At 35.5% G+C, this 14,493-nt stretch overlaps 1 protein-coding gene across 2 annotated transcripts in view; it reads left to right on the forward strand.

The window, feature by feature from the left end:
- Nucleotides 1–14,493, forward strand: part of LOC131166245 (lanosterol synthase-like) — a 114,409-nt gene that overhangs the window by 91,397 nt on the left and 8,519 nt on the right. For both annotated transcript variants that reach the window (XM_058124596.1, XM_058124597.1), the window contains exons 4-7: nt 3,129–3,323; nt 3,413–3,497; nt 3,599–3,765; nt 3,894–4,082. In XM_058124596.1, the coding sequence (XP_057980579.1) occupies nt 3,129–3,323; nt 3,413–3,497; nt 3,599–3,765; nt 3,894–4,082 (636 nt within the window). The remainder of the gene's footprint in view (nt 1–3,128; nt 3,324–3,412; nt 3,498–3,598; nt 3,766–3,893; nt 4,083–14,493) is intronic.

Below are 14,493 nucleotides of genomic sequence, written 5' to 3' on the forward strand. Positions count from 1 at the left end.
CTTATGTGCCTCAAATTACATTGCATATGCCTTTTGACCCAATTATACCTCACATGTTTGATCCTATTTAGATTTATCTAACTAGGTTAGATTATCTTTATTAGCCTTGGTCAAACACTTGATCCTCTATCTATTCACATGTCTACATAATTAGATTTCACACCTCCATTTTTCTAGTCATGAACCGTCTATTTTTGTGTTACTTTTGTTTGCCAAGGTATTGTGCATGTGTTATATGTACATGAATGGTCACTAATTTCAACTAACAGCTTAAGCCATTGGGCCTTAGATTCAACAATGTATATTAATTGTATTTCTCCATTGTCTAACATGGGACAATAACAAGTGAAATTCTCAATAGTTTATAGTTAAACAATCATTACATTTTCCCTGGCAATGTAGCCCTTTAATTTGGTTGCTCTTTTTACCATTTTGGTTATCTATAGTTAAAGCTACAAGATTGCCCTTTAGCATTACCATCTAAAATTGATATGTTATTAGTTTATCTCCATCCATTTCTTCCATCCCATTCCTATCAAGAACTTAATGATGGTGACGTGATAAGTGGAAATGATAGCTCTTATATGGTTCAAACTTAGTCTTCACAACATGATATTATATGTTGAACTGCCCTTAATAGCGTGGAAATCTACTTATCATTTGGAATTGTGTAGGCACTCCATACCTGCTTGGAAGGCATCATGATTCAACCATAAGACTAGACAACTTCTCTCTTGAACCTTATTAGTAGACTTTTAACAAGTTTTAGCCAATATTCACCGAGCTTCATATACTGGAACACATATGGTAAAGTAATATCTTAGCTAAATTGTCATTGTCCACTAACATTTTCTTCACATTTTATTATTGTGGAGAATTATTTTAGAGATAATGAGAGCAATATTGTAAGGGTGTAATGCTTCTCAAATTTGTGTTTGCAAAAAGAGATCTCTTTAAATTGTTCAACAACCTATGTTTCTTTTGCCTATATTCCTCTAACGTACTCCTATGGAGTAGAGTCTTTCCCCTTATCTAGCCCTCTAGAAATGACATGGATACTCCAAGGATATATTAGTTATCAATCATATCTCTACTTTGTCTCTAACACAGTCATCAAATGGTTTATAGTTGTGCATGAACCTTCGTGATAATCCCTATTTAATCAGATAATCTCATCTTTAAGATTCTTGCAACTCATCACTATCATGTATGCAATCCTAATTATTGTTTATATTTTTTTACCAGTATATCCTTCTTCCTTTTCCCCACCATTTAACCTATTCATTATTTTTCATTTGCATCAAAATTTATAACTAAATTATGTTTGAGGGAGCTTAATTATTGAAGGGTTTTCTAGGCTCATTCTTTTCCCCATTCATTACTTGGTCATTAGCTTAGGAGGGGTGGGTGTGATGATCGTTCAACATGTTATTAATTTTCCTAATTTCTATAAAGCCTCTGTTTTGTGCCATTTGCCTCTCCATAACCTAGTCATTTTTGTCAAATTGCAAAAGTAGATAGAAAAATTATTTCGGTGGAAATTTCGAAAGGGCAAGGTTAAATTTTGTACCTTTTTCTTCAAACATAATGACAAAGGTCTTAATATCCTAACCTAATCCCGAGTTTTGTGTACCCCTTACACTATTGAAAAAAATAATCTAATGAAGACTCTTAAGCCCCCTTTTGACTTTAATCAACTCCAATACCATATTTCTCACCTTTTTGCTACTAATTGAGTGTGTTTCAAATAGTTGGAATAGTTAGTCAAAACTGCTAATAAAGTTGGGTAGAAAGACCAAGCAATAGGTGATAGCAAGACTCTTAAGCATGCTACTAAAGTCTAACCTATGGTTTTAAATTGTATTGAGCATCATGATCATCCACAAGTTCTTTATGCCATTGAAAAGGTCTTAAGTATCATTATGCCTACTAAATGTCTTTGCCAAGGGCAGTTAGTGCCTTTGTTTTGTTTCTATAATTGATCTAGGCTTTCCATTTCTGGATTTATTCTCACCCTTTACCTATTTTCTCTTGAAATGTTGGTCAATCTAAAATCCCTGCATGACTCATGATCACTTCTGTAATCTAGGGCCTACCTTCACGTATGGCTACCATGCATTCTCATCATTCTAAGAATGATGGGTATGGTGCACAAAAGCAAGCCCTACATGTAGGGACCTTAGATCTTCCTCATCATTTGGAGAATAATGGGTATTTAACACATTTTATATAATACACTCATAGCATAATATGACCTAGTTGGCATCTTAAAAAAACAAAATCCTACCAATAAGGACATGATGAGAAATAATTTGTACTAATATATTTAAAAATATTATCAAATTATTTTGAAGCCTTTATAAAGTTTCAATATGAAAAACACTTTCTAGGATGGATGGGGAGAAGTAGTGGCTGTTAATGCTTGGAAATGGAAAGAATTCTATCAAGATAAAATCTGTTTGGACTACTCTTGTTTGTCATCTTTCTTCATGTCTTCTTCTTAAAAAACAAACAACATGATTATCTATATGACTTCTTTTATGTATTATATTCAAGCTTATTGTGCTTTTAGGATTATATTTATACATAAAGGTAAAATGTGTTATTAGGGTGTGTGAAAAAAATATTCTGTAAATTACTCTGTAAGCCCTTGAAGTTTCATTGAATTGCACTTCATTCGCTAAACATTAAGTTGTAATAATTTGATTCTTGAAGTTTCATATTTAGGTTAATTAGTTCAATTTCTTGTTTAGGGACCAATTAAAGTAAAAATTGAAACGTTAAGGATCAAACTGTTGTTATTAATTAAAATTTCAAATTAAGTTTTGGCTAGGGAATTATAGTATAACTAACCCAAAAATTGTGCATAGAGAAGTATAGGGTATGGTGAGTATGTGATTAATATCATTTTTTAATTAGATAAATGGGTGTAACAATTAACTTGAATTAAACATTTAAGTTAGTTGAGCCCAACCCATTGCCTTAATCATTTGTTTGGGACGCAAGAATAGAAAATAACCGATTGAAATTGGTGTTTATATTTTTACATGTCGCAATCTATATTTCATTATTTTCACTCAACTCATCCATTCTAGCATACGAAACACTAACTGAGTTGATTCGTGCAGAATGTAGATGGTGGATGGGGATTACACATAGAAGGGCACAGCATCATGTTGTGTACTGCTCTCTCATATGTGGCCCTAAGATTGATAGGAGAAGGAATGGACGACGGGGATGGGGCAATGGAGAAAGCAAGGAAATGGATTCATGATCGAGGTGGGGTCACTCACATTCCATCATGGGGCAAGATGTGGCTCTCAGTAAGAAAATCACTTGCTCCTCCATTCCAAAAAATGAGCTATGCTTACATAGTTTATAATCCATTAAAAATATTAATGGTGGTACGTAGGTACTTGGAGCTTATGAGTGGAGGGGCAACAACCCAGTTTGTCCCGAGACATGGCTTCTTCCTTATTCTCTTCCTATACATCCGGGTTTTTCTTCTTCTTATTCTTCTTATAATTATAAATTGGTAGACAGGTTCTTCTTATGTACTTATTAAATTGGTAGGTTACTTGTGTACACATGCATGTAGGACGAATGTGGTGCCATTGCCGGATGGTTTACTTGCCGTTGTCATATCTATATGGGAGAAGATTCGTAGGAAGCATTAGTGCCCTTATTTTGTCACTGAGAAGGGAGTTGTACACCCAACCATACCATCTAATTGATTGGGATTGTGCTAGATCTCTTTGTGCAAAGGTAAGCTAGCTTTTTCATTAGAAACCTACTAGAAAGGAGATTTAATAATGATGAAAACTAAGAATAACTAGCAATAACTCCAATAATGTTGTTGTCGTCATCATTATTTTTGTTGTTAATGTCTGTAGGAAGACCTATATAACCCGAACAACAAGATTCAAGGCATCCTATGGGGTTGTCTACAAAAATTTGGGGAACCTCTTCTCATGCGTTGGCCTTTCTCTAAGCTAAGACACAAGGCTTTAAATACTGTGATGGAACACATCCACTATGAGGATGAAAACACAAACTACATTTGCCTTGGACCAGTGAATAAGGTTTGATACTTCATTTCATTACTACTTAAAATTTCATAATCCTTTTTAATGCCCTCTTATATATGGTTATGCCTATTGCAAAATGTCAATGCAAATCTAATGTAGACCTTATATATATATATATATATATATATATATATATATTGTTTTATAATGTTAAACATTATGACTATTGTTATGATGCTACCAAAAACTATTTTACGTGTTATAACAAAATTGGTAAATAGGTCTTATCAAGTTTGATTTAGCTGGTAGAAGGCCAACCCTATAAGTCACTAGTCCTAACTAGGCTCACATGGGTGTAGTTTTCCCTAAAGCACACCCTTTTATGAGGCTCCTTTTGGGGAGGGTGCTCTTATGAAGCAATTCTTAAGAAGAGAAAAGCTTTAAAGAACTTTTGCAGCCAATAGATCGATCACAACCTCGATCATTTGCTAAAAATCAAGAAATGGAGGCTTAGAGGACCCGAAGTGTACTCTAGGAGATCACTTTAATGCCTAAGTTAGGGAATCTAGAAGGATTGAATTATTGTGATAGTAAAAGAATAGGCAAGAATGATACGTCTTATTTCTTCCTATAACACTCCTTTTATAGTCTTTATAGGCATGCCTTTATTGAATTTAGTATTAATGGTCCATTATTTAGATAGTGGGGAGTTATATTTTGATTAATGATATTTATTGGAGAAGATAATTATGGTGTTGTGATCTTTTCCTTTAGTTTTGTGTACCCATTGATTTGTTATTTTTGGGGGCAATGTGGAGTTTATTATTATTTTTTAAGCTATATCAGTTACCCCCCACTCCTAAGCCAAGAAATTACTCTTCTTGGCTTAGGAATGGCTTTATATATATATATATATATTGATAAAGCAGGCATCTGACTGTGGAGGATATGATTGAGTTGAATATGTCATTATTTGAGCTGAGTAGGCCTAACATAAGATGAGTAGAGTTCCTCCAAGTCATGTAGGGTTCTATCTTTTGTTCTTGGCTGAGCAGGCTTATGATTTATTTGTACCTCATGAGTAGAGTCTTTGGGCTTTTATGTGCCTTATGAGTATAGTTCATCATATGGGCATTTTTTGTGAGCTTGCTTATGAGTTGGGCTTATTAGATGAGTGTTTTTGGGCCTCATGAGTGGTGCTCATCATATGATCATATTTTGGTGACTTGTGTTCATCTCTTGTTGTCTCATGAGTTGTACTCATTAAATGGATGTTTTTGAGTCTTATAAACAGTTCTTATCATATATATGGGCTATATTTAGGCACCATGTACTCACCTCTTATTGCCTCATGAGTTGTAATCATAAAATAGGCATTTTTGGGCCTCATGAGCAATGCTCATCAAATATGCTATATTTTGGTGTGTTGTGCTCATTTCTCATTGCCTCATGAGCTGTACATTTTTGGAACTCATGAGCAATGCTCATCATTTGGGTTTTTTCTAAAATGTGAGCCTCTTTAAGCTATTGAATTAGTCTTACAATCTTTGTAAGTTGTTACTTGCCTACATTCAAATATTAACAAAAAGAGAATAACTTGTAATATTATTAAAAAAAAAAAAAAAAAAGGTATATTGAGCTTATCTAATAGAGATTGATTTTTCAAACCTCAATAATTTTTTTCAAGATGATCGATCATTTTTTAAAAAAGAATTTATCCTCAAATGCATACGAGCATTGTTCATTAATGGCAACACTATTGGCATCCTCAAGCCCATGGTCCTTCCTTATGAATCTAAAATCTTCAAAGTTGATTTCTAATGCATTGATGATTTATCTTTTGGTGAGGTATCAAGGAAGCATTCCTAGGTTTTGCTTTTAATAATCTTTCTTTGTTGTAGAAGCACACCAAATATTTCTTCTATCCTTTTCTAGAAGACTAGAAATTGCTCTCTTAGTACTGTTTGTCCGACAAAGTGACATTAGCTTGCATTGATTGAATTGATAAAGGTGAGTGATTTCCAAAAGATTGATAAAAATAAAAATTATGAGAGGTGGTCATAATTGTTATTAGCTCAACCCTTCTAATTTTTCCACAGATGATGTCAATTATTGTTGCAAAAAATTGCCTGGGTTAACTAGATCGACCACGACCTCGACCACCTACTAAGAAACAAGTCAAATCGTCTCCTCAGGGAATAGAGATTAGTTTTAAACTAGTGCAAAACGGGAAAAAGAAAATAAGAAAACAATTTTACTGAACATGGTTCAAATTCAAAATCTTGGGAGTTTTGAAAATTGTGATGAAATTGAAAAGATGTAAGATCTAAACTATGAACCTAACGCACATAAAGTAAATGACGAGAAACGAATAATAGTAACAAATCACGGGAAAATTAACACAACTAATATTTTCATCCAGTGGTTCATTCAACTAATAAAATGAGTATAAGGAAATTAACCAACTAAACAACTCGATATCTAAACATTTGAATAGTGACCCAAGATGAGAATTTCATTAATCCAACAAGAACACAAAAACATTCAATAGCAAACTAAACTCAACACAACAATAATCTAAACAAAAAATAAACCAAACAAGATCTTAAATCACAAATAACTCAATCCAAGTTCATTAAATGTACAAAGAACCATTCAATAATGAGATAAACTCAACCTAATAATAATTCAAATAAAAAATTAAGCAAATAAGATCTTAATGAAAATGATTTAATCCAAAAATAAACTTAAACAAAATGTTGAAGAAATAATACTCGAGCAAGCAAGACCATTAAATAAAGAAAGCGAAACAAGATCTTAAACAAATTAAAATAAACTAAACTTAATAATGGCTTAATTAAAAGTAACTCCCAACAATGACTTCAATAAAATTAACTAGATTTTAAATCAAAGCAAAGTTTCAACAAAATATTTAAATTGACATTAAAGTAAAATAATCAAAATAAAGGTTCAACAAGAGTTTTAAATAACATTAAATTGAATAAAACAAGTAAATAAAGGCAATGGAAAAAAGAGAGTAATGAAGAGAGAGAGCAATGGAGGCCGTGAGTTGAGCTGGAGAGGAGGAGAGACTCGGATCTCAACAATAGCAGCGCGCAGCTCCCAAGCCCCCCACACGCGACACCCTACATAAAACCCTAGCTCCCCCCTTTTTTTCCCTTTCTTTTGGCTTCTTTTCCTTTTCTTCCCTACCGCACTGCCAGCCCAAAGAATTCTCCCCAACGCCTCTTCTTCTAGCCAGCATGCAGCCCAGCCCAACGCATCTAGCCACATGGCTTTCTTCATGTCCAGCATGTACACGGCCAACCCTTTAATTTGAAGTCCACAATATATATATATATATATATATATTCTTTTTATTCTCATTTAAATGTCCCATAAACCTTTGACGTGTAATTTCAATTAATGTTCACATATTGCATGGTGTGTTTCATTTAATTCTCACATGTCTTTACTTGATTCTCGGCTCGACTATGGCTCTTCAATGCACGGCTTCGGATCATGTGGCATGCATGGCTTGTCAGTTGCATGCATGTGACTCATGGTCCGATCTTCGATATTCGGCTTCATGCACATGACCTTGATTCGGACTCCAGCTCACGGCCTTCACTCCATGCTTCTTCACTTGGTTGGGTTCCTACATGGAGCTTTAATGAGACTTAGCGCACACGGCTCAATTTTAATTTCCAAGAATTATCCTACAATAATAAAATATAAAAATCAGTAAATCATTGCATAAACTCTAAATATTATAAATTAAGCGCAATGTTAAAATATTGAACATAATTAGGCATTTAATTTAAATTATAATCATCAATGCATGAATTTAAACGCCTAATTACGCATCTTTGACGCGCAATCACTCATCATTTGGGTTTTTTCTAAAATGTGAGCCTCTTTAGGCTATTGAATTAGTCTTACAATCTTTGCAAGTTGTTACTTGTCTGCATTCAAATATTAACAAAAAGAGAATAACTTGTAATATTATTAAAAAAAAAAAAAAGTATATTGAGCTCGTCTAATAGAAAATGATTTTTCAGACCTCAATAATTTTTTCAAGATGATCGATCATTTTTTTTAAAATAATTTATCCTCAAATGCATACGAGCATAGTTCATTAATGGCAACACTATTGGCATCCTCAAGCCCATGTTTCTTCCTTACGGATCTAAAATCTTCAAAGTTAATTTTTGACACATTGATGATTTACCTTTTGGTGAGGTATCAAGGAAGCATTCCTAGGTGTTGTTTTGAATAATCTTTCTTTGTTGTAGAAGCACTCCAAATATTTCTTCTATCCTTTTCTAGAAGACTAGAAATTGCTCCATTAGTATTGTTTGTCCGATAAAGTGACATTAGCTTGCATTAATTGAATTGATAAACGTGAGTGATTTCCAAAAGGATGATAAAAATCAAAATTATGAGAGGTGGTCATAATTGTTATTAGTTCAACCCTTCTAATATTCCCACAAATGATGCCAATTATTGTAGCAAAAAATTGCCTGGGTTAACTAGATCGACCACGACCTCGACCACCTACTAAGAATCAAGAAAGAGAGGCTTGGAAGAGCTAAGGTGTACTACAAGGATCACTCCAATGCTTAAGTGAGGGAACCTAGAAGAATTGAATGAGATGTCTTCTTCCTAGAGCACTCCTTTTATAATCGTTATAGGCATACCCTTATTGAATTCAGTATTAATGGTTAACTATTTAGATAATGGAGAGTTATATTTTCATTAATGGTATTTATTGAAGAAAATAATTACGGTGCCCTGATCTTTGCTTCTAGTTAGTTTACCCTATTCATCTTGTTATTGTCGGGTTCAATGTGGAGTGTATTGTTATTTTTTATGTTATATTAGGAATGAAAGAGGATCAAGGAGTTGGAGCATGACTAAAGTTTTGGCGCTAAGTGACACTACCTGAGAGCTCTTTTTAGATATCCCACCCTTGTGAATACCTATTTTGACTAGACCATTCAAGGTGCATCAATCGCCTAATTGTTTTGATTTTTCAAGAAATTAGGGAAATAATTTTAATTCATAACAAAGCACAAGAATATGAGCAATTTCAGTTCCATAAAATAGTTTAAAATTTTCACAATAAGTTCTTTCCACACTCTATTTTTAGGTTTTCACACATTCCAGTGAGCATAAATCGTATTGTACTTGATATGTCGTTGCTTGAATAAGGCAACAAACATCACGACAATATATAGCTAAAGGACTAACTTAGGAAATTTGTTTTTATAAGTAGAATCACTCAAGAAAGGTGGAGTGATAAAAGGTCAAAGGAGAAAAACCATATTTATTATACCACCATCCATACACACATCATTTGGATCACATCCTTTGTCATCACCATCTATCTTCATCTTTGCCATCACCATCATTCACCATTTTTTTTTTTCTAATTCCCAAACCTAATGCATGTTCATTTGTGGAACACCACCACATATTTTGATCATCCACCTACACCACGTTACAGTTACATCTAGCCTTAGCAATCACCATGGCAACTTCAATAGGTTTTATAAAAACTAGACATGAGACAGCATTATAGGTAATGGTAGCAGGTGGTGTCCTGTGACCTAGGTCACGCTGGTAGCAAGCAGCGTGGTGGTTGAATTTTGGGGGCATTGTGAGAAGGAGAAAGAGAAAATGGGGTATTGGCCTTCCTTAAACCTACTACAATTTGCTTAATCTAAAGGATCGACCTAGTTTGACCTGCTCGAGGCAATCAGGTTGGCCTAACCCAAGCCTTTTCCTTTTTATTTTTATGTCTATTTTTACTGATTTTTCAAATGTACATATATTTCATATTATTTATTTCTTGCTTTCCTACAAACTTGGTGTGTGTGTCTGTGTGTGTGAAAGTGTACATTATATCCTCTTCATCAACATCCCAATCAATAACATATTAACACGCTACAATAATATTAGATCAACTATTCAACACTAAATATTTCAAAGTCATCAAAAAATATTTCAAATAAGACAAAGAATTAGTTAGGATCAAATGCATAAATATGTGATATATTGATAGAAAATGGAAAAAATAATTCCGTATATTTTTGCACTTTTTTTTTCCTTACAAGATGAATCAATTTATATTACAGAAATATTTACCAATTCATAATTTCCTCCTACAATTATGCCTACTGTCTATCCACAATTCACTCCTATAATCATGCCAACACTCCCCCTCAAGTTGGTGCATATATATCTCTAATGCCCAATTTTCCAAATGAGTTGTAGAAGCTCTTGTTGCACCCAACTATTGTAAGTATATATGCCAACTGGTCTTCGGACTTAACGAATGGAAATTGAATTGCATTGGCCTCAACATTTTGTTTGATGAAGTGTCGATCTACTTCTACATGTTTGGTTCGATCATACTGAACTAGATTATGAGAAATGTCAATAGGAACCTTATTATCACAGAATAAGTCCATCTCGTAGTTTAGGGTAAATCCAATTTCGGTTAATAGTCTTTGAAGCCAGAGAAGTTCACACAAACCCTTAGTCATCCCATGAAACTCAGCTTCGGCACTTGATAATGCTACCACCTTTTGCTTCTTGCTTCTCCACGTAACCAGGTTCCCTCCAATAAACGTAAAAAAAAAAATGCCTAAGGTGGATTTTCTATCTCAAATATTTCTTGCACAATCAGAATATGTATAACCGTCAACCCTCAAGTGGTTGTTTTTTGAAAGCATAAGTCCTTTTCCAAGGGAGGACTTTAGGTATCGAAGAATTCGAACCAACGCATTCATATGATCCTCACTTGGACAATGTATGAATTGGCTTACTACACCTACTGCATAAGCAATGTCAGGTCGTGTATGAGATAGATAAATAAGTTTCCCTACCAATCTCTGGTACCTTCCTTTATCTATTCGCACTTGGTCTGGGCATTCTCCAAGCTTGTGATTCTGGATTATTGGTGTATCTGCGAGCTTACAATCTAGTAACCCAACTTCTGATAATAAATCTTGGATGTATTTTTGTTGGGAAAGAAATATGTCTTGCTTAGACCTAGCAACTTCAATTCCCATAAAATATTTGAGTCCTCCTAGACTTTTCATCTCAAATTATGTCACCAATTGCTCTTGAAGTCTTGTTATTTCTTCTGGATCATCTCCTATAATGATCATATCATCTACATAGATTATTAATGATGTTACCTTGCCTAGTTGATGCTTCGGGAAGAGTGTATGGTCTGAGTTGCTTCATTGAAAACCATATTTCTTCATTGCTAAGCTAAATCACCCAAATCATGCTTGTGGTGATTGCTTTAGTCCATACAGGTTGTAATTTACACACAACCTTAGTTGTTGAGGTTGTCATATAGCCTGGTGGAATATCATATACACTTCTTCCTCAAGATCACCGTGAAGAAAGGCATTCTTTACATCAAACTAGTGTAGTGGTCATTTGAGGTTTGTTGCTAGAGATAACAAGACTCTAACTGTATTCAACTTCGCTACTGGTGAGAACGTTTCCTAATTACCCACGCCATATGTTTGTGTATAGCCCTTTGCCACCAGTTTTTCTTTACATCATTCAATAGATCCATCTACCTTGTGTTTGATGGAGAACACCCATTTGCACCTCACCATCCTTTTCCCTTTAGGCAATGACACAAGAGCCCATGTTTTGTTCTTTAGTAATGCCTCCATCTCTTCCTTTATAGCCTGGGTCCACTTAGGATCTATTAGAGCTTCCTGAACATCAATGGGAATATGGCATGAGGAAAGTTCATGTGCAAATTTTTTAAGGGGTTTAGATAGTTTCTTTGTAGATACATAGTTGGCAATTGGATACCTTGACCTCTGTTCCTCAATTTTTGGAGAGTACCTACTTGGTGGCTTTCCACGATTATACTTGAAAGGTAAGGTATAACCAGCAGAGATATCCATATCATTATTAGTTGGAAGTGTAATGGGAGAGTTTACCTCAGGAACATTCTCAGGAGATGGCTCTTCAGGTACAAAGTAGTGGGGGGGGGGGGGGGGAGTCTTGTTCAGCTACAGGTGGGGTTGATGTAGATGTTGCTCTTAAAGTTATTTCATCCTCCAGAGATTCATCTGGAGTTTTATCAGGTTACCCACTAACTACCGTATTTATGTCATCAAACCCTAGCCAGTCAAATCTTGACCAATTCTACTCTTCAACTTGGATCTCCCTTTGAAGAGAAGAATGGGATACCGAGGGAGAGTAGAACATGTCGGATTCCTAGAACGTTACATCCATAGTTACATAGGTTCGTTTGGTGATTGGTTCATAGCACCGATATCCTTTTTTATGTACGACATATCCTAAAAAAAGGCATCGAATAGCACATGGATCAAGTTTATTACATTGGTTCTTATGGAGATGTACAAAAACTACACATCCAAAGACCCGGGAAGGCATCATTAATACTATAGGCAAGGACACATAAGTTGAAAGAGCATGTAGGGGTGTCTTAAAATCCAAAACTTTAGATGGCTTACAGTTGAGGAGATGCACGACTACAGCAACTGCATCACCCCAGTGCCAGTTGGGTACGTGGGCACCAAGTAAGAGGGCACGAGAAATTTCAAGTATATGTCGATTTTTTTGTTCAGCAACACCATTTTGCTGAGGAGTTTGTGGGCAAGAAGTTTCATGAATAATTCCATGGTGTTGGAAATAATCAAGGAATCCTCGGTTAACTTATTCACGACCATTATCAGATCGAAGAATCTATATCTTGGCTGAAAATTGAGTCTGAACCATGACATGAAATGATTTGAACACACTTAATACGTCATCTTAATGTTTTAGCAAATATAGCCTAGTCATGCGAGTACAATCATCAACAAATATTACAAACTAGCGAATTCCAGATGTAGTAGAAATAGGAGAGGGTCCCCACACACATCAAAATGGATTAAAGCATATGGAACGGTACTTTTATGCATGCTCAATGGATAAGTAACTCGATGACTTTTAACAAGAATGCAAGTATCACACTTAAAATCAGCAGTTGATATATGTGAAAATAAATCAGGGAATAAAAATTGCATATACCCAAATGACGGATGTCCTAATCGACGATGTAAAAGCCAAATCTGTTTCTCCTTGATACCATTTGAATGACACATATGATGTGCTCAGCCCACATTGAAATCATCCATGTAGTATAATCCCCCCCCCCCTACCACGTCCAATGATCTCCTTTATGAGAATATCCTGTAGTAAACAAAAAGTAGGATAAATGAGCACAACACAATTTAAGTCTATTATTACTTGGCTAACAGAGAGTAGCTTATGAGATAAAAAGGGAAGCAATAAAGTATTAGATAATGTGAGAGAAGGTGACAATCACCGTGCTAGCCCCGATGACTGAAAAAACAACTCCATTGGCATTTGCAATATTTGTGCGTCGCGGTGGAGAAGTGTGTGAGAAATCATTAGGGTCGAACGTCATGCAGTTAGTAGTCCCAAAGTCAAGTATCCAAATATCACTACCACCATCTCCCTGCGAACTAAACAAAACAACACCAAAATTGTCGAGGTCACTGGTGTCCTCCATTCAACAATAATAGTAGCAGCAATAGGGGGGTTTCAAACTACTGCAGCACCTGTGTTTCAACAACAATCGCTGCAGCAACAGGGTGGGGTTTCAAACTACTACAGCACCTGTGTTTCAACAACAATAGCAGCAACAACAGGGGGGTTTCAAACTACTACAGCAGCTGTGTTTCTTATTTTACAGCCACCAAGAAAAAATCAAATCTTCAAATGGCGTTTTGTTACTTGAAGATAAAAAAAGAATATTATTTAAATCCCAAGCGTTCAATTTTTTTTTCTTTTTTGTAATGGGCAATTGTCACACAGCTGAGGTGCAGATGACGATTGTCCTCACCTACCCGTAGAGGAGAGGAGACGCAGCTGTTGATGACTACAGAGTGGGAGACGGAGATGATGGCGTCCATCTTGAGTCAGCCGAGAGTGTGCAGCGGCAGCGGCGAGGATCTGCTAGAGCTAGGTTGGTAATTCCAGTTTCTGAATCTATGCCTAAAGACGTGGTGATAAGCGTCCAGGATCTACAGTTGAGGTCCAAAGTCGGGGTATTGCGCGATGTTCGTGAGCCGGCCGGCAGGGAGGATTTCCTGTTACAGTAGGGAAACAGAAAAAGAGGCCAAAGACGAAGGCTTTACCAGGCAAGCCAGAAAACAAAAGCCGACGGTGAAATTGCTGAAGTAAAAAACGAAGGATCCAAGTGAATAAGACGGGTTATCAGGAAGAACACCACTTCTCGCGATTGATTCGGATGATGAGTCGGAACGGGAACCTGAAGTCGTCGTCGCCGGAGAAGGAAACTAAAAAATCGTCGTCAAGAGCCACGGATCTATGGCTCTGATACATGATAGAAAATGGAAAAGATAATTTTGTATATTTCTGCACTCTTTTT

Source organism: Malania oleifera, chromosome 10 (assembly GCF_029873635.1).
Source record: "Malania oleifera isolate guangnan ecotype guangnan chromosome 10, ASM2987363v1, whole genome shotgun sequence".
Classification (NCBI taxonomy): domain Eukaryota; kingdom Viridiplantae; phylum Streptophyta; class Magnoliopsida; order Santalales; family Ximeniaceae; genus Malania; species Malania oleifera.